This window comes from Amblyomma americanum, chromosome 9, assembly GCF_052857255.1.
Source record: "Amblyomma americanum isolate KBUSLIRL-KWMA chromosome 9, ASM5285725v1, whole genome shotgun sequence".
NCBI lineage: Eukaryota > Metazoa > Arthropoda > Arachnida > Ixodida > Ixodidae > Amblyomma > Amblyomma americanum.
In genome coordinates this window covers 88,602,162-88,623,038 of record NC_135505.1, presented here as the reverse complement: position 1 = coordinate 88,623,038, position 20,877 = coordinate 88,602,162, and the positions used below count along the sequence as shown (strand labels likewise).

General features: G+C 47.1%; 1 protein-coding gene across 2 annotated transcripts in view; it reads left to right on the top strand.

The window, feature by feature from the left end:
• Positions 1-20,329, top strand: part of LOC144105699 (uncharacterized) — a 41,570-nt gene extending 21,241 nt beyond the window's left edge. For both annotated transcript variants that reach the window (XM_077638804.1, XM_077638803.1), the window contains exons 3-6: positions 1,601-1,921; positions 5,924-6,235; positions 10,729-11,019; positions 18,454-20,329. In XM_077638804.1, coding sequence (XP_077494930.1) covers positions 1,601-1,921; positions 5,924-6,235; positions 10,729-11,019; positions 18,454-18,614 — 1,085 coding nt within the window. In that variant the 3' untranslated portion in view covers positions 18,615-20,329. The remainder of the gene's footprint in view (positions 1-1,600; positions 1,922-5,923; positions 6,236-10,728; positions 11,020-18,453) is intronic.
• Positions 20,330-20,877: the final 548 nt, after the last annotated feature.

Here is a 20,877-nt window from a genome sequence, read left to right as displayed (position 1 = left end):
TTTATGGTTTTCAACCAGAATAATTTCAGGGGTCACTTAAACAATTTGGACAAGCGATCACGCTTAACTGCAAGTAGTATCGTGGAGGTCATCAGCACACTACATGACTTCGACTACATGATGACTGATGGTCTAGAGTTTAATGGCAGCTCGCTTTCAAACTGGACCATGAATGTGTAGCCTTTGTCAGTCAATTTTAGTGAAGCGGCGCTGTACAACAGGTCGTGCGCTAGCTTTAAAATACATGCGTTGTAAGCATGTGCATATTTTTCATAAGTTTTAACTTGCAACTCACTGCGTATTTCGGCTGCATACGTTGCACCAGCAAGTTGCCTATTCGCACAGCCTTCATGCCAATAAGATAAATAATGCTCCATGGCCAGTCAATGACTCGCGGGTTAAAGGTATTATAAATTTGTTTTTTTTTGGAACTAGCCGTGAGCAGTATGTTCCGTGGAGCAGTGTTATTTGTGTGAAGAGGCGCACACATTTAGAGTGAACACGTGAGTGCGTGGGCGCGGGCTTCGGAGCGGCAGTGCGTCCGATATGGCCGCGCATGCAAGAAAGTGGCGTAGGTTTTGAAGGACCCGGGAGTAGCTGACTTTGATGCATGGCGGTCACAAACACACTGGAGCACTTAATGCCTCTGCCACGCACGCGCGTGTTCACCTTGTACACTCATGCATTTAATGTGTCAGCAGAATATAAGAAGTGATTAAACGCTTACGTTTCCTCGGAGCTTGTGGTTGTTCCAATATTTCGGCCTCTATTGGCCCAGTTCATAGGCATATATGGTGTACTTAAATATTGTCTTGATGATGCTCATTAAATTTTAGCGCGAATATTATCAATCACTTTCTATCAGCGGATGAGTAAATATGTGCTACAAGACCTCCTTTGTTTAATGCGGCCAGGCCAATCATAACAATTGTGTACTAAATGAGAGACACAGTGGAGAATGCTAACGACTTTCTGTCTAGCCATGATGCACTGATAGACTAAACTAATACATGAAAAGACCTTGAATCTACTGAAAACTCCGTGCGACTGCGCCATCAAACGTCTACTGTTGTGAATCCCGAGAGCAGCTGGTAGTGCCTGCGAGATTAGGAGGATGCGCCATAAATTCAGCGTGTCACTGTAGGTGCTGTTGTACTTCTGAGGTTTAACGTACATAGTACCTGTTGCTGCCCCACTGGTTTTATATGGACTCGCTGACCTGGACGCACTCAGGTGGTCAGGCAATGCGCTTCTTGGTTAGTCGATAAATAAAAGAATTTAACCGAAATGTAAGCAAAGGACATGATTCAGTTCAGGATAGAAATGAATTAAGTAATCCACCGCAGTCTCTACATTGCAAGGACAGCTCAACATGAGCTCTAAATGCACTTTTCGTGTGTCGTGAACCAATAAGTAAAGAGAGAAAAATGGTTTTATTAGCGGCACAATATTAGGCGCTGAGCAGGTTTCTAGATGTAGTCTGGTTCGGTCAACGAGGCACGCCAGGAAGATAAGAAGGTTCTAGGAAAATGGTGGGCATCAGAAAAACTACTAAGGTTCAAAATTATGCATTACCTAACCGTGATATCTTTCGTGGCAGCTCCTCCGGAAGTGGCCAATCTGACCCTGGTAGCAGTCGCGGGCGACTCGATGACTGTGACTTGGGAACGACCGGAGGGCCGCTTCGACTACTACTGGATCGAGGTCACCGACACGGATGGCGGAAGCGGTGGTGACGAGCCGCACCGCGTGGGCTCGTGCGCGAACGGCACCATCATTCATCCGGACCAGACGCGAGTGACCTGTGGACACCTTAAGGCCTGCACCAACGTCAGCATCAGTGTGCGGACGCACATCACTGGACCACCAGAGCGCACATCGACGGCAGTAGTGCTCCCAGGCATCTTTATCTCCGGAAAAGGTGAAATCGCGTTTTGATCAAAATTCTTTGTGATCACGATGGGGATTTTGTTTTAATAGCTCATAAACGGCTTGGATATAGACAGCCATTAATACCATGTTTCGGTATGCTCGTTAGAGGTGGAGTCAAAAACCTCTTACCCGCCGCGGTGGCTCAGTGGTTATGGCGCTCGGCTGCTGGACCGAAAGACGCGGGTTCGATCCTGGCCGCGGCGGTCGAATTTCGATGGAGGCGAAATTCTAGAGGCTCGTGTACTGTGCGATGTTAGTGCACGTTAAAGAACCCCAGGTGGTCGAAATTTCCGGAGCCCTTCACTACGGCGTTCCTCATAGCCTGAGTCGCTTTGAGACGTTAAACCCGATAAACGTATACCTAAGCCGAAAACCTATTTTTCCAAGAACTTGACTTCAGAGAAGCTTGCCATCTGGGGCTGGGAAAGCATGTACTCATTGGTTATGTGATCGGAACCCGGCGGCAGTCCTGATCGCGCTCCGTATCTCCCGCATATGAGGCTAATGCTCCGCTCCGATCTTGTCGGTAAATCTCACTTTTATGTGCATGTAATGGTTTTAGTAATCTTGCTTTAAGTAGTGGTACTTTCAGAAGCCCAACGCTGATGGGATACAGAACAGGTTCGTCCCATTGATGTCTTGTTGTGTAGTCTACGTGAGCGATAACATCTGCAGATATCGGGCAGATTTTCCTGCTATCCGGCAGCGCGACCAGGAAAATATTATTAAAATATTCTTGGGGAACTTAAGGAATTCTTGTGATGTTTGTTTGTGTTTGCGAGCTTTAACGTCCCAAAGCGACTCAGGTTATTAGGGACGCCATGGGGAAAGGCTCCGGAATAATTGCGACCCCCTGGGGATCTTTATCATGCACTGACATCGCGCAGTACACGGGTGCCTTTTGTGTTTCGCCTCCATCGAAATTCGACCGCCGCGGCCGGAATAGAACCCGCGCCTTACGGGTCAGCAGCCGAGCGCCATAACCACTGAGCCACCGCGGAGGCCAATTCTTGTGATGTGTAAATGTGTCAGCAACTGTAACTGACTCGCTTTGTCAGTGGACAACTCAATCGCGCTGTGAGTAGGCGGTGGTGTGCTGCTACAAATGAGGGCAGTTATGTGCATTTCCTTTTTCGATAACTGGCGGAATATTTAGACTCCGTTTATTTTGAGGAAAGGAAAGGCGCATAGCTGTTTCCCTGGGTCGGTGGACCCTTCAGTCGCGCTTTGAGGTGCGTGGCGTTGGAGACGCCGGCCTATTGCTCCATAAGGTGTGATGACGTCGTTTGCGTGCCGCGTTTCATCCACGGGTTTCTGATGACGGCGGGGTTTTCGAAGTGAGTCAAGTAATGATCTCGCATTAAAAGCGAGAAATATCGGTGATATACTGGCTACCAGTCGCGGGATGAGTGCCGTGATTTATTGCCTTCAACGTGGATTCATAATGTCCGAACTACATTGCTGATTGATGTCATGTTTGATTCTGTGAAAACATTTCGTATAAACTTGAAATTTCAACGGACATTTAGGCTGTGTTTAAGAGTAAAAAAAAGGCGAAAAAAATTTTTAGGGGAAAGGAAATGACACAGTAATTGTCTCACATCTAAGTGGACACCTGAACCGCACCGTAAGGGAAGGGTTTAAGGAGGGAGTGGGAGAAAAAAAGAGAGAAAGAGGTGCTGTAGTGGAGGGCTGCTAAATAATTGCGACCACCTGGGGATATTTAACGTGCACTGACATCGCGCAGCACACGGCTGTGTTTTGTGTTTCGCCTCCATCGAAACGGTGGCCGCCGCGGCCGGGTTCGAAACCGGGAACTCCGGCTCAGTAGCCGACTGCTCCAACCACTGAGCCACTCCAGCGGGAGTAAAAGAAAAAAAAAAGACGGAATTCTCGTTTTTATGGAAAGGACAGACGCAGTAATTGTAGCACACTTTATGGCCACCTCAACTTTTCCTTCGTCGTGAGGGGAAAGGCTGAGGAAGTAGTAGAGTAGGCGCCAGCATCATGCAGAGCAGCGGTGAAATGTCGCGCGGCTGGGGCTATTAACTTGCACAGGCATCGCACAGCACACATGCATTTTGCGCATCTTACCTACATCGAAATGCGGCCTCTGCGACCTGGATTCTTCAGAGCGACCTCATGGTCACAGAGTAGGTTAAATGCCGTCGGCACTGACTCAACGGGTTCGATTAAGGAGCTGAGAAGGCACGATGTGGTGCTTCTTCTTTAAGTCGTTTAAATGCTCTCTTTTTCTAGCACATTGGGCTAATTGCCAGTGGGTTTTTGCTTTGCGAATGACCAAAAGAGTATAGTGAACAGCAGAATTTGCTGAAAAGTCTTCTCAGGGTGACTGCTTGAAAAACAACTTCTGTGGCTTGTCCGGAGGTGCTAAGACTTATTATCGGTGTGTTCTCGCTGGTTTGCTGATATCCCGTCGGCTATGGCGACGTAGGAATTAGGAGCGGTATAAAAAATGTCGTAATGCAACAAAGCCAAGGGCTGTTGTTTGGAGCGAATCATTTTGTGGTAATTTAATTCGGTACTCTGCCATAAGTCGCTGCTCCCTGCGACGTGGGCCCAGGATGTTGAGGTCTCACTTGTTGTCGTGGGAACACGCCTGTGATGCGATTTACTGGCATAAATCCACTCCACATTTATGGCGCACTGGCACACCCATGCCGACGCCGACGAATCACGCAGCACGACGCCAACTTCGACTTACCTGCCCAGCCTAATCGCCGCTAAACCTGCATCGAAACTGGTTTAGTGTGAAACACTGCCGGAGGACGGTCCATGTAATAGGGCTCTTCTTGATGCAGCGGCAGCAGGTTGACTAGCTTCCGTGCCTGTGATTGGCCGTTTGTTTAGACAGCTTAAAGTTGATTATGTCACTAGTGACGTCACGGCTTAATGAAACGGAAACGGAATGTGCCGTTGCAGAATAAGCCTCTCAGTTTTTGTTATTTTCATGACTTCGTCTTTCTAAGAACTGTTCTCTTTATTATATCATGTGCACCCAGTTTTTGAGTGCTGTTTTTGACATTTACTATGGTTCAGCAATGACACCATTGTACAAAAAAGAGAAGAAATGACACATGATTTAGCGCAGTTAGACCATAGAACTTCGGTTTTCGCTTCGGTTCTTGTTCGACGTATGTTTTTCAAAGTCAAACGGGCTTCATACAAAGAACGGCGAAATCGCTGAGTGTGTACTTAGGGGCTGGCACTCTAAAACAAAAAAAAAACGCCGCGCACTAATTACGAATGAAAAATCGTTCATAGCTTGGAAATCCTTAATTGCCTACGTAGGTTACGAAGGGATCCGAAACGGTAGCAAGCGAACGTAATGCATCTGCTTCGAGGAAGGTCGCTTACATCCAGCATTCGTGAAGCATCTCGTGTGATTTATCAAGGCTGAGATAACAATACTATAAGACTTTTCTTTGCTGCTCGATATTTTTGTAGCCTTAGCCATAGGCTCAGGCTGCCTCACAGCTTATTACTGGAATCCGCCAGCTAGCGCCGCGGGCAATCAGGCCAGGAAACAGTCAAAGGAGAATTAGTGTCAAAAACTGGCCCACATGATCCGTTTACACCATACGCACTGCACCCGCTGGCTGCGTTATTGCGAGTGCCGCCTGCTTACTTCACTTGCTACGCGGACAACATGCTCTTGTGTTCTTTTTATATTTTTCTGCAATGAATGACGATAGTTCATGTAGAGACTTCGCGCCCCGTGCTCAAAAGTACTGGTTGAGCATGGGTGAGTGCTAACTCGTTGTTATCTCCTTTGCATTCTGCTTTAATAATAGATTTCTTAATTCCATTCGAGCATGTTTCTTCCGTTTTTGTAAACCTTTTAAATTAAAAAGCAGACACACTGGCTGTCGTGAGCAGTGAACCATGCCCCCATTGACTAAAGGGAAAATGCCTTAAGATTCAATCGAGTGACGTGCTAATTGGGACATGTTTTTCTTTTGTTCTCCAGATCCGGATTCACCGACAAACATCACAGTGTTGGAGGGAACACCTTCGCAGTCCAAACTTGTTTGGGACCCACCGACAGCCGTGTCTGGATTCCTGGGCGGATACACGGTAAAGGTCTGCGATGCATTTGGCTCCTGTGCTGCTGAAGCAGACGTGAGCGGCTGTAGAGAGTTCAACACACCAGTGCCATCGCTTGAGTTTGAAACCACCGTCGACACGCCGTACTGTGTCCTAGTTGCAGCCAACGCCAACTGCGGCGCCGATGTTCTCTCCAGTCGCCCGGCTTCTGCTGAAGTCAGAACGCCATCTTTCGGTGAGTGGCCTGTGAGAAGCAGCCAGGTTTCCTTGAGTCATGTGCTGAGTGTGCAAGCACGGTACTTGCTTCCGATGTCTATGTTTATTATTCTCTGCATATATGGTTTGTTTCAAACATAGAAATGGCACAGTCGGCGGACGGAACTTTTTTTTTTTTTTTAGATGCTTGAACGAAGGCCATTTGCGCTTACTCGAGGTCAGAGTAGTTGTATGTATCCTCAAGAAATTTTCACTTGTTCTCAATAATGTGAGTCATTTCGACGCTAGAAGCTCTTCTAAGTATTCTTGCAAATGACGACCAGCCTGCTTGCAAATAAAGATTGAAGCTACCTGAGTGCGCACCTGCGAGGAAAAAAAGGCGCTCATCTTTAGCAGCCTGAGTTAGAGATATTCTCCCGTGTCGCCGCAAGATATACGTTCACAAAATTGACGCCACCTGCCTGGCACCAAGCAACAGTCCAATGCCTTGGGCAGTTCCGGTTAGAACGGCCCACTCAGCAATACGAGGAAGGAAGCCTGTTGCACGCGCCCACTGCATCACGGACGACAGGGTGCCTGGAGCCAGTTACCTGATACATCAACAGTACTGAAGCGCCTTTTCAGCTGACGCCTCAAAGGCAATATCGAGCATGATCGTGTATGAATCGTTCTTGCTAACCAGGATATTTGGCTCCACTTATAAAAGACGGTTATCAGGCGTTAGCCAGAAGGGTGCCCTTCCCAGCTGCAGGATACAGACATCCTCAAATGCCCGAAGAAAGTACGTGTGCACCGAGCAAGGACACGTGAAAGCCTCGTGATCTGCAAATCTGGCGGCACTTACCGCTTCCCCTCAACGATGAAAGATCTGATGTGTCAGTGTGTGAACAACTGGGGCTACCTGTGCCAACGAGATAGATCTGATGGAGTCATATTGATTGAACGTTATCCCATTCGTTTCTTCCTTGGCAACGTGGTCATTCCCCGATCAGTGTCCAGTGTGTTCATGTGTGTGTGCACTTTTGTATTGTGAACCCCAAATTTGATGCCTAGAGTGCCAATAAATCGTTAAGTTTTTCTTTTGTGGCTCGTCTCCACGGCTACCACCTCCTGACATCAGAGTCCCTGAGGCTTGATGTCTCATTTGGTCAGTCACTTGCCCTTGGGGGCCCACACCCGCAGGTCCATTTGCAAGAAGCCCCTGCGGTGCCTCAGTGGTTATGGTGCTCGGCTACTGACCCGGAAGACGCGGATTCGTTTCCGGCTGCGGCGGTCGCGTTTCGATCGAGGCGACATGCTAGAGGCCCATGTGCTGTGGGATGTCAGCGCACGTAAAAGAACCCCATATTGGCTGAATTATCATTACGGCATCCCTCATAGCCTGAGTCATTTTGGGGCATTGAACCCCTTCAAGCCCAATCGAATCAATGCAACAGGACCAAGTGGAGCCCAGTGAGACCGCCTAAAAATTTCACCTTAAATTCAACCAGCTCGTGCCACTTCGGAATTTCTTCCTTATAAAGGCGTGCGAAGGAAACATAAATACACAAACATTGGTGCACGATATTCCATGAGGATAATATGAATGAGGCATCCACTTTGTTTCGTTTGATTTATTGCCATGTAGATATTCTCTTGTACAAAACAGCTAGCCGATCTAGTGGTCAATGAGAATCTGTTCCACCCCAGTTGGTGCGGAAGTAAAATTAGAATATGTTTAAGTACACCCTTACAGGCACAGCTATTACAGCTGCAAGTGCTAGTTTGGAGCTGCGTCAAATGATCCTGCTGACTAAAACATCTTGCTTCGGGGTAACCATTCAAACAGAGGAATAGCTGCAATACATGGTACCTGAGAAGGTCTAAGGGATAAGGATGCTATTGCCTACTTGACCATATTTCTCTCAACTCATAGTCTGTGCTGGTTACTTCTGTGAAGCAGAACGGAATGAATGAATGACTCTACGAATAAACTGTTTATATATTTGTTTATTTATAATGGTAAAGCTTGAAGACACAGTTCAGGGAGATGACAGTTGGCCACAAAAAAAAAATGGAGGCAAGATGTAGTACAACACACTTGGTCAATCTCTCATCGTAGAGGCTCACAGCTGGCAGTGGAAGTTAGTGGTGATGTTACTTTCCATTACCCTTTCCTATGCTGGTGCTAAGAATAGATTTTGATTTTCACGCAAGGAGTTTTCACTGTGCATCATTTAGCAAAATGCCAAAATGGAAGTCACACAGGTGGTCACACGTTTTCACGCATGACTGCAGTGCGTATGAATTTCCGGGTAAAAGGCACATGTATCTCAGACATTTTGGTCGTGAAATGCAGTCTTCCCTGACTTTCTGGATGCATGTATGAATTCCAAATGGCAGTTTAGAGCCGCAACAAAACTTCTTTGCTGCAGTTGGCTCTAATCTAAACAGTTCGCAGCTGTAGACATTATGTATATTGTAACTGTCTGCGTCACCATCTATATTGGTTGCTGAGGAGAGTATTAATTTACATCTGCTAACTAACCTTGAATACTTTGCTGAGGGGGTCGTAGCGGTGTCGCCCGTAAAGCGCACTGCTTTTGAAAGGTCTGTTAATATCTCACCACACACAGCATGAACTCATTTTGCCTTTGTTATAAGGTTAAAAATGGTTTCTAGTTGTGCTTTTTTTCTTTTTCTTGGTTTGGTATCTGCAAGAAACAGAGATACCAACCCATGCAATGAAAGCATGCCAAAAAGAAAACTTTGCTTACAGCCTGCCTTTGCAGTCAACATTACTGGAGGCAAGTTTGCAAAATTTCTTTGCGAGCGTCTTTGTCCATCTTCAGTCATCATTTTTTACATTTCACGCTGCTTCCATTCCTTGCCACTCTTATCTCTGACCAGTACTGAACTCAGAGGCCTCTGCATCTCTATTACAGTGACCATGTTGAAGCCACAGTTAGTGCTATTCTTGCATGTTATCATGAATACAGAGTGATGACAACTATCATTGCCATCTTACAGGTGGTGTCACCTCTTCCAAATATTTAATATACTAGGCTAGCCAAAAAGCATATGTACAAGAGGCTTTCTGTACTACCACCTCCATTGTTAGAGTACAGAACGGAGTAATCATCAGTTCGAAAATTGTTCAGGGTTGCGTACTCCGTAGCAGTGCCTTCCAGGATCGGGGTCAAAAGGTACATCCTTCCTACCGAGCAAATATTGCCCATAGCGGTGAAAACGACTCCATTTTCACTGATTTAAAACTTACAGTATGCATTAAATGATTGCGCTTGGTAATTACGAACATTGCGTTTGTTGCGTAGTATGAATCATATTTGTGATGCTAAAACAGCGAAAGAAAAACGACGGACAAGAAGAAAGATGGACAGAGGACAAGCGCTGAGTCACAACTGAGGTCTTATTCACACAGCCTAGATTTTATGAAGGAAGAATCGAAGGCATGACTTATGATCGCGGTAAAAGGCACACAAAGATGAAATTAGAAAAAGATGCGCGCGACGCTCAAAAACCGCAAAAAAAACGCGAGCAGGCTAATGAAGAGACTAATGAATGATTTTTTGATGCAGTTGTGTTGCTCCTTGGCGATATGAAAGGCTTCTGCAGTTTCCGTAGTGGTATTTTCCTTGTGGGTGTAATTTACCTGTGTGTGATACAACAGTGCAGTGTACTTTTTATTCTTCATTACCACCCAATCTTTACAGTGAGTTATCAAATAAGGTAGGTCGTTGACATCTGCTAAATTGTTTCTGCACTCTTGCAAATGCTTGTTTATGCAACACCCAGTCTGCCCTGTGTATTGGGCTCCACAGGAGAGGGGAAACCTGTTAACGACACCTGTGCAGTAGGCAACGAACTTGTTGCTATGCGCAACACCACACTTTTTTTTTCCTTTGAACCTATCTTCCTTAGGACCCGTGGGCATATCCGGTTGAGCTTGAAAGGTTTATAGGTTGATATAGGTTAGGAGCTTGATAGGTTGAACTTGATAAATATATCTGGTTGATCTTGAGCTTCTTGTCCATCGTTTTTTGCGGTGTTTTAACTTCTTGAATTCTTACCAACTCGCCCAACTCAAAGTATTACAAAACCTAATATGCTCGTGCTTGATGGGTGGTCATACTCATAAACATGATGTACTTTAAGCCAAGGGCTGTGAAGTGTACTATAGAGTTACTACAACTCTGCTGCATAATAAGCAACGGCAGGCTTTGTCAAAAATGTTATGTCCTACGTGTTTTCTCCCCGACTGTCGACTGAGGCCTGTTTTGTATCATCTGTGCCCCAAATCTCTTAAATGAGTGGAGCACACGTCTTCACCTCTGTGGAACTTAGTAGTTCCGCGCCTCAGGAGCACGACAACACGTCTTAGAAGCGAACCCCTTCAGCTTTATAATTTGGCAGAGGCCATGTTTTTGCTAGGAAGCGAGCGTTTATACTGTTTTGCTGAATGATATTTAGCCAGCGCTCATTCCCTCTTTTTTTTTTTGCTCTGTCACATAGCTCCAGGAGACTTTGAACTATGGGGCACAGCAACTGGGCCCAGGTCGGTGGAAATAGTGGCCTCTGTGCCGGAAATCAAGAACGGCGCTCTGGACCGCTGCTACGGAACACTTCGTGGTGCCGGAATAGAGCGAAAGTTCACATGCGACGACCATGGCGGGAAGTCGTCGATAATCACGATTGCACGACTGCTTCCGGGAACAAAGTACGAGTGCACCGTCACTTTCGCCAATGTGTTCGACGGTCGAGAAATGGCCACTTCGAAATCGATCTCCGTCAAAACACCGAATGGTGAGTGTGCCTTCAGGTTTCCTATTTGTAACAGTAATAGCACAGAATGACGACGACGTTGGAAAATGTCTGGTTAGGATGAGTGCTAAATATCAGCAGTACTTGATTGAAGCATACGAAAGGCATGAGAAGTTCCGCACCAGAGATTAGCTGGTTTTTCACATTGCGGCTTTATTAAAATGACAGATAATTCCTGATGTATATGAATAGATGTAACACAGTGTGGATACGGGAAAGACAGCTATTTTAGCCTCTTTTTATAATAAGCGTTCTGCAGGTGGCTCTATATAGCTCCTTTTAAGTTTTTCGTGAGCTAGAGCCTTTGTAAATGATTTCTCCTTAGAATCCTCCAGGTAGAGCATTAAGACGTTTCTCCTTCCATGGCCTTTGCTATATTGAGCTGAAACAATAAAATTGGTCGCATGTTTGCAGGTTCTCATTGTTTTGCCATGCATTAAGGGGCTCTTTAATATCTAACTTCTAGAGTAATAGTGCGCTTACAAAGGTTTGCAGTTCCTAATACTTGGCTGAAAAATATCTGCCGGTTACAGTCTTTTTTGCCCCTTAAAAATGTTGATTCAGCATTGAATTCCCAGATCGAATGCCGTAGTTATAAAGAGTGCGCCCGATATCAAAAATATTGCACGTTTCCGTCCTCGCTACTTGTATTATTAGGTGCTGAGAATGGGCTATGTAATAAAAATACATTAATGAGGTGTAGTACTGTCCTCCCATATTAATTTATTTACTCATTTTACAGCGATAGCGGTTAGGCGCCCGTCCCTGGATTTCGCGTCGTAGTCGTCCGGCGTCGTCGCCCTCGTCGTAACTGATGGGTTTGTTAATTACATCCATCCACCGGGTGGATGTTATTAACGCATCGACCGGTCATTAACGCACACATATTATATCACGGTCAGCCTAGGTCGCATAAGCCTACGGGTCGCTATGTTTGAAACAGCCGCCTGCCAGTGCAGGGCTGCATCACTTGATCACTACACGAGTGCTATATGAGGTCACTGTATTTTCGCTACCTAAAAATATCCCGAAAACTAAACGCCTAAACAGCTGTCGCTGAACCTCGCGTTACATAGTCGCAACTGGCGTGTGAGTTTCTTTTGTTGCTGTTGTTACGAGTACCAGCAGCACCACAGTGGTATTATTGCAGGCAGGGGCTGGCAAGGGCGGCATTTCAAATAACAGAACGCTCCGACCAAGCTACTTTGAACAGAAAGCGTACTGTATACACTTCACGATATCCGGTGCCATGAAAAATATTTAGTAATATAAAATTCCGACATCTGACTATTCAACTAGATTTGCATCCGCGTTTGGCGGCAGCATTTAGGCTCTCTTTTGAAAATATCACTGAACATAACGATGGCACGGAAATGCACACATTTAAAGGACTATAAGCTGGCAATTTTACTTGCGTCCTTTCTTTTAAAACTACGCGTTAGGCACTACAGCATATGGATCACCGTGTGACATTCGCCTACAACCGCTAAATAATATATAGTTGCACTTCTTTTATTATATTGTTTTGGTTTCGATTTCATCAAGGGAACTATGACTGCGACGTATAGTATACATTTACGTCACGTCCGCCACAAAAAGCCAGCAATATAAACGCTGATGCGTTGTTTGAATTCACTAAAAAACTTAAACCAGCCTGCTTCAAGAGCTGGAATGGCAACAAAGGACATATCAGCAGTGATATAGCCGTTTTTTGGCGCCTCACGTGACCTAAAGGGCAACCACACGTCACAGCCATCGTTCAGCTGATGAAACCGAAACAGAAATAGAAAAAAATTAAGTTGGGAACTCTTTTGCAGTCGGTGACGAATATCACTCAGTGATCCATGTATAATGTTACGGCTAGCTAGTCTGTACTTTCAAACTGTGCAGCACTGAGAGGTACTCTACGACCTGAGACTTGAAGAACGCTCACGCACGCCCAATCTCAGCGCTGTCGTTTTCAAGATCACCTATAGTCACTTCGTTGTCGACTGGTTACAGTAGCCACCGCGGCGAAGTCACCGCACCGGTGAGTACTAGGTCGCCGAGATGGAGTGGGAATGGTAGGGCTCGAGGAGGATAACATGCACTATTTGAAAAGCGGTGTAGCGGACGGGGTCCCGGGATGTAGTGGTGCGATCTCGTAGGTCACGTCGGTCACTGCGTAAAACACGGTAAGGGCACGTGTAACGAGGCAGCTGTTTTTCGCACAAGTCCACACGACAGGATAATAGCCAGTATAGGGCGAGGGAGCCTGGTGAATGGTGCACATCTCGGCGGTGTCTGTTGTAGCGACGTTTTTGAGCACCTTAGGAGGCACACAGTCGGTGGCGAGCACCCTGGCGGGTGGCGTCGGCCTGGGCGATGACATCACGATCATAAGCAGTGACGATGTCGGAGGTGACCAATAATGTATGTAACGGTAGTAATGGGTCCCGACCAAAGAGAATATAGAAGGGCGGGTACCCAGCGGGTGTCATGGCTAGAAATGTTATAAGGAAAGTCACAAGGGGTATGCTAACAACGCAACCCCGGTGATCATCAGAGTCATATGTAGAGAGCATGTCAGTGCGCGTGCGGTCTAGACGTTCCTTAAGGGCGTTCGGCTAAGGGTGATAAGCAGAGGTGAATTTGTGCCGAACGGAGCACGAACGAAGAATTTCGTCAGCCACTCGCGATAAGAAGCAGCGGCCACGATCGGCGAGAAACTTAAGGGGGGGGGGGGGGGCGCCATGGTGGAGTAGGACGCTGTGCAGGAGGATGTCAGCCACGTCAATAGCACAGCTGGTCGGGAGGCCGCGCGTGATTGCGTACCGCGTGGCGCCGGAGGTCCATTCTTCCCCGAGGTGGTCACCGGAAAGGGCCCAAGCAAATCAAGCCAACACAAGAGAGCGACTCGGCTGGGATAGCAATCGGATGCAAGTGTCCGGGTTGTAGAACCGAAGGCATTGACAGCGCTCGCAAGCGGCCACATAGCGTTTTAAAGAGCGATAGATGCCAGGCCGGAAGAAACTCCAGCCAGCGCGGGCGTACGTGCGAGCGACACCAAGATGACCAGCCGTCGGAGCATCATGGAATTATTTCAAGTATGGTACAGCGCAGGTGTTGGGTAACGGCAAGCAAGAGCTCAGCGTCATCAGGTCGCATATTGCGGCGATATATTGTGCTCCCGTTGATTACGAACAATGCAACGGAAAACTCAAGGCAGCTGGAAATGAGACGGTCGAGGTGGGAGGGGGGGGGGGGGGGGAGTTTGGATTCATGCGCTGCTCGTCGGCAATGTTCTTTAAGTCCTAGATAGGCGAGACACACGCGTCAGAATCACAGTCTGTAGATGAAGGACGATCGACGGGATGACGGGACATGCAGTTTGCATATTGATGGAGCCGGCCGGATTTGTGTACGACGGAAAAGCGCAACGTCCAGCGCCGAAGGCGGCCACTATGGTCCTTGAGGGAAGAGGGCCAGTGTAAAGCTTTGCAGTCGGCAACACCAGTGAACGGTGGACCAGAAAAATAAGGGCGGAATCGCACAATGGCCCAGACCAGAGGGGCAGGCACTCCCGCTCTATGATGGAATCATTCTTCTCCGCTTAAGAAAAAACGCGGCTTGCATAGGCAATCACGCTGTGGTGACCACGCTGCCGCTGAGGCAGGGTGGCGCCATTCACGTGGCCACTGGCTTCTGTGCGAAGTTACGTTGGGGCGGAGGCGTCGAAGTGGCTCAAGACAGAAAGATCGGAGAAGAAAGCAATGACAGTGTGAGGACAAGGTCGGTGAGTAGCCAGAAATGTCGCTGTAGTACGCCGAAAGGTGGCGAAGACCCTGTACATACTCAGGGCTCAGACCATGCGCAATAATCCCGGAGATATGATTTGGGTCGGAGATGGTTGACGGAGGTACTTGAGATACTTCCTCGATGGAACGAAACGCGAACAACCCGGCGCCAACACGCCGCGCTCATGGAATTTATTTTCATCGCACTTTTACCTGGGTGGCAAGAAAAAGACCTTAGAGTCGCCCTAAAATGTCTCACGGACGAGTCTAGGGTCTTTTTGCTATCACCGAAGTGAAAGCGCGGCGAAAAGAAATTGAAACAGCGGAGCGTGTTGGCGCCGGGTTGTTCGCGTTTCTTTCCATCGAGGTAGTACGTGAGCAGGAGGAAAAGGTGTTAGGGCAGAAGTGGAACAGTCGGTCAGAGGTGACAAATCAGCGAACGAAATGCCTTCGCGAAGAACTTGGGACAACAGGCTGAAGTTCAGGAGATGAAGGGAGGTGCTATTCTGGAAGACGCGCACGACTAAGTGTAGGAGAACAACAGTAACATCAGTAATGGGGCACGCGGCATAGTCACCGTCAAGAAAGGCGAAAAATGTGGCAGAGAGAGGCGTGCGAACTCCTTGGAGCGAAGGGGGGCGGGGACGGGGTGGCATCAGAGAATAGGGACAAGTGCAGTCGAAGAAGGCCGTTGGAGCAGTGGATTAGGGCTGAGTGGGCTGTTAAAAAGTCCATACCAGGATCACGTCCTGAGGGCACTGGTCATGGAAGGTGAACAGAAAAGTGATGTCATGACCGGCAACAGTGATTGGAGCAGTGCACATTCTAGTAACGCGCAGCATTACTGCCATCGGCGACGCGAACTGTGGAAAAGTGATGTCATGACCGGCAACAGTGATTGGAGCAGTGCACATTCTAGTAACGCGCAGCATTACTGCCATCGGCGACGCGAACTGTGGACGAAGCGGCAGGGGTCATCACTTTCTTGAGGCGGCGGTGAAAAGATGAGCTGAGTAACTATACTTGGGAGTCAGTGTTGATGAGGGCAAGGACACGAGCGCGATCCACGGGGACGTCGAAGAGATTACAGGGACGAACAGTTGTCAGCAAAGGATTTGCAGTCCGGGACATCAATGCAGCTTCACCTCTGGGAGCTATATCGGCTAGTTTACCGAGAAGCAGACAGGAGAAGGTTGGTTGGACCTGCGGCGAGGAAGAGAGGGAAACGAAAACAGCGAGTTTGTGGGTAAATTGAGCGGCGGACACGGTAGCAGGCGGAGAAGTATTTGAACGATGTGGCTCATAGCTAGGCGAGAAACTGCGTAGTCCGTTGTCGGCGCGATGATCAACGCAGGAAAAGGGGCAGGGAGGAGAAGACCAGCGGCTGCATGCGGCCGTGCCGACAAATGTGACCGGCACGCGAGTATGCGAAACATTTGGGCCGATCGTCAGGGCTACGCCGCTCTGCAGGATTGCGGTACAGGTAACGTGTCGTGAAGATAGTAGTGTAAGTAGCGGTAGCGACCACTGGAGGGAACGGGCTCGAACTCAGATTTTGCAGTGTGCGGCAGGACAGGGCATGCCCATCTTTGCAACCTCCTGTCGAACAACGGCCTGAATAGAATATACCAGGAGTTTCGGGCAAGACTAAGTGTTTCTCAAAAATAGGTTTTTTAAGGTAAAATCCGGGATTTTCGGCATAGTACTGCCGGTATTGGCGGATACCAGAAAACCGGCGAACCGTCTCAAGTAGTAAGCTGGTTAACTAATCTTTATGAAATAGCTTTTTAACTGGTAGAGATAGGTGTCTACTTGCAATTAGAGAGTTGTAGCCAGTCGTTAATAATAGCGATATCAATTTTTAGAACTTTGAAAACGTGATTACTTTTCACGTTGTGGCTGGACAAAAGTTTTTTTTTTTTTTATAAGTTACGAGCACTGGAAAGGTCGCCTTGCCTGCATGCTTTTCGAAAGCGCATGTATTCTGGCACGATGTAGGTTGATTTTGTCGAGCTATAGCGCCGAGGATAATCGCGTTTTCTAAATTCTAAGAACTGGTATACCTCTTAATAACTACCGGCTGCAAATCTCTAATTCCACCAGTTGCCTACCTGTGATAGTTAAAAAATTAGTTAACCAGCTTACTAGTTATGACAAATCGCCGGCTTTCCGATGCCGACCAACACTGGTAATACTATGCCGGAAAAGACATATTTTTACCCAAAAATGCCTTTTTTTAATATTTAAAGTCTTACCAGGAACACCTTAATTGTAGTGGCCAGCCAGTTATCCGGCAAAGCCGGAGTAGAAGCAGTGGTTGTCAGGGCCTCTAGTTCCGAGCGCATGATCCGAGTCAAGATTTCAGAGTTCGAAGGCTGCCGCAGGGTAGCCAGATCTTCGCACGAGGAGCTGGCAGCTGTAGTTGGTAGACGGTCAAAACTGCGCGCAATTCTACGCTGTTTGGCCTGTTCGAAGTGCCGGCACACCGGTAGAAAGGAATCAGCTGTGGAGCACTCTTTACAGAGTAGAAGGTTGAAGGTGTCGTCACCGGTGCCTTTTAGTATGTTCCCAATATTTTATGCCTCGGACATTTACTTATCAACTTTTCTGCAGTGCCAAGACGTCCGGAATTAGGCAATATAGAATTCCGGAGACGCTTGGACGCGAGCAGCAAGTTCCTTCTTAGCGGCAAGCTGCCGGCCAACAGGCTTTCCGAACAAGTCTCAGAACTTCTGTTTGCGTGCGTCTTAGGATTTAGATCTCCGTGGGATTCGAAGCATGCGCGTGCGGTTTTGGCAAGGTAAACTATCACGTTCGCAAGCATGAGCGTAGCGTCCCTCCATTTATGCTTCCTGACACGCTCATGTAGCGAGAGCCACTCCTTCATATCCTCGTCGCCACTACCGCAGAAGGCGGGGGGGGGGGGGGGGGGGCACGACGACAGCCGGTGCTGTTATCGCACATGGCCGCTTCGTAGTCATCGCGACGGTACCAAGGTAACGGCCAATGCGTAGATCCAGCTTGTGGGCGCGCGGCGGGTGATGATGATACCCCGAGCTGACATCAAATGTTGCTGGGAGGTCTCCACAAATAACTGTGCCGCACTGAAAGGTACTTGGTGTTGTGGTCTTGGTACAATGGCACTAGCCCACACAGGGAGTCAACGAGGAATTGGGATGCACGGAGAGCTTTTCAGATGAATTTTTTATGGACGAAAATAAAATGAATGCTTGGGAAGAAAGAAGTGAACAAAAAGAAGAAACAGCAAAATAAAAATGGAAATGCATAACGCACTCACGACCTGGGGCTTGGAGAAAGCTCACGCACACCCACTCTCACCGTCGTCGTCTTCAAGAGCACCGATAGTCACTTTTTTGTCGACTGGTAACAATATTAATGTCTAATTCGTTTGGAAGAAGAGAACACGAAAGTAAAATTTTGGTGTATATGGTCCTTTAAAATTTTGCAGTGCGCTCTGCATTTTCGTCGCTAACCACCTGTGCTGTGCGAGTTTGCTGTTCAGTCACTTTTCACTCTTACGCCGACTGAACTGGTCAATTCCTGCGCTTCGTGCATTAAACGCCATGAATTAACCTACCTTTTGCTTCGCATTAATAAGCCTCTGTCTACTTTTTCGTAGAACCTGTGGAACAAGATTGGAGCCGTGACAAGTGGCAGCCACTCTCGCATGACCGCCCGTACTCCGCTGCTGGCGTGGCTACCCTCCCGGCTCCAGCGGTGCTTATTCTTTGGGCGGCGACGGTCTTAGCTCTTTGGCGGCTGCATTGGGTGGAAAAGTGAATTTGTGTGTGTAGAAGAAAGAAGGCATGCAATAAGCAGGACGATCTATGATCAGTAGTGAAGACTTTTGTATGAATCTGAGACTGATAATCCACTAGTCGTGTATAATTTGCCTTGTGTGACATACAGCGATCAGGCTACAAGATGAAGTGGTGTTCATTGCTGTGGCGCTTGTGTTACATTGGGCACACAGCTCATCCCGCAAGTGTGGTTCTGAAAAAAACTGTAAAGAGATCTTAGGCTGCCGAAGACAACAAAGCGTACTTCTCTACTAAACCACAGGCAGGCAGCTGAATTCACTGCTGTCCCCGGTGTCTGTCATTGGTGTTCGTCTGTGTGGATTATGATAGCATTCCAGTCATGAACAAGTTCTAGTTTGGGAGCAACCAGGGCAGCCACTGCTGTTTTTTTTTTACTTGTAGGGCTGATGACTGCTCTCACAAGTCGCTTACAGAAAGTGAGGCAGTGGAACAGAAGCGACACTGACAACTTTTCTAGACTGCGGGTCAGTCACAAAGCCTAGTTCTCCCCTCGCCTGTCTCGCTCGCTGAAACACCGTCCACTGGTTGATGTGAGACTCCTGTCTATATTAAACATGCAAGAAAGCTTAAGGTTAATTTTTTTTAATCATCTTTGGTAACAGGGTGCTAGCCACTGCGGCGGTAAAGGCGACGGTGGTCTTACGGTACCGACAAGATCTTGATCGCTTCCTCGCTTTCTGTCTGCCGGCAAAGGTCCGCATTATATAATGTGTCTTGCAGATATCATTGCATGTCGAACATGTGAGCCTTGTATGAGTCCTTTTGTGGCGCGCGAATCTTTATGTTGTCTATTCGCGAGCGCGTATGTATGACATGCGTCACGCGACATACGTCGATGTCGCGTTGATGCAATCGTTGCTGTTATATTGCAGTATTTTACTTAAAACGATGTAACTTTAAATTGATTTCTTCAGGTGCTGTGAAAAGACTTTGCTGATTCGTGATTTTATGGACAGCACTCACGAGTACTAAAACTCTGCAGCTGTACTGAATTTTACTATAGCTTTTAACTTGCTATGATAAATCACTTACAGCTTTCATGGTCATGCATTTTTAATTTCTTTTTGTAGACATGAGTATATTATACGAATTATATGGGCTTGGAATTTTGCTCTAAAATGTGCTCTATATTGACCGAGAGATGCGTGCCTATGCGAAGAGATTGGAGTGATACTTAGAGTCTTTCTGTCATGTAAAGATGTGGACAGGAAGATCAATGCAAGGACAGGACAGGAAGTGAAAATGGGAACACTTTTCCTTTCAGGTTGAAATTGTTACTAGTGTTCCGCGCTCATGTAACAGCCATTATTTTGGATCTTGAGTCAAACATAAAGAACCCCAATGGGGCTAGTACCGGGCATATTACATAGGAAATTCGAGCTGCCCTTGAGCTCTTTAAACTTGAACATGTGACGCCGATACTCCTTTCTACTGTCGAAACGTAAGGAACGTTAGTGAGCGTATATGCGAGCCACAACACATGACAAGGACAAGGGCCGTGTGACAAAGGCCGTTTGACAAAGGGGCCGTGTAATGTGTGACAAGGGCCGTGCACATCAATCTTACTCAAGGCAGGATTTGGCAGTAGACTGCGGTTTGGCTTGTATCTCCGCTGTATATGAGTGCTGAAGATCGTGAAGTATGATTTTTGTAATAAATACCATCTCATATCTTTTTGCTTTTGCGTCATTTTTTTTCATATCGCATAGTCTTTCCTCACAAAAAGAAAATACGGACTTATCAGTTTACTATGTCTGGTGCTTATAAGAGGCGCTAGCTGAGAATTGTGTAAATTTTTTGCAAAAAGAAATAATTGGTTAACACATTTGCTAGCATCAGCTACATCTTCTATAGCTGCGTTTTTTGTTCTGTAGATTTCACAAGCAGGCTGACATGCATGTCTGCTTGTAACTAAACAGCTCACTCCTTGAGACGCTTAAACAAGGGGCCAGCAACAACTGGATAAGCGTATTGTTCGCGGCTACAGCAGGCGCCGAATTGTTGTCTTCTACTGTTTAGGTCCATGTCTTGACAACGCCAGCAGTATAATGGGAACATTGTCATAATTCAAGAAATGTGGTGATTCTCGGTGCATATCGACCTCAGAATATTGACCGAATGCTCCATATTGTCTGCATTGAGAGTAGTCATGTTTTGTCGAAAGATTCAGGGCTTCCCAGGATTTTTTCGGTATTTGTCCTAAATGAGCGCGAATTCCTCAG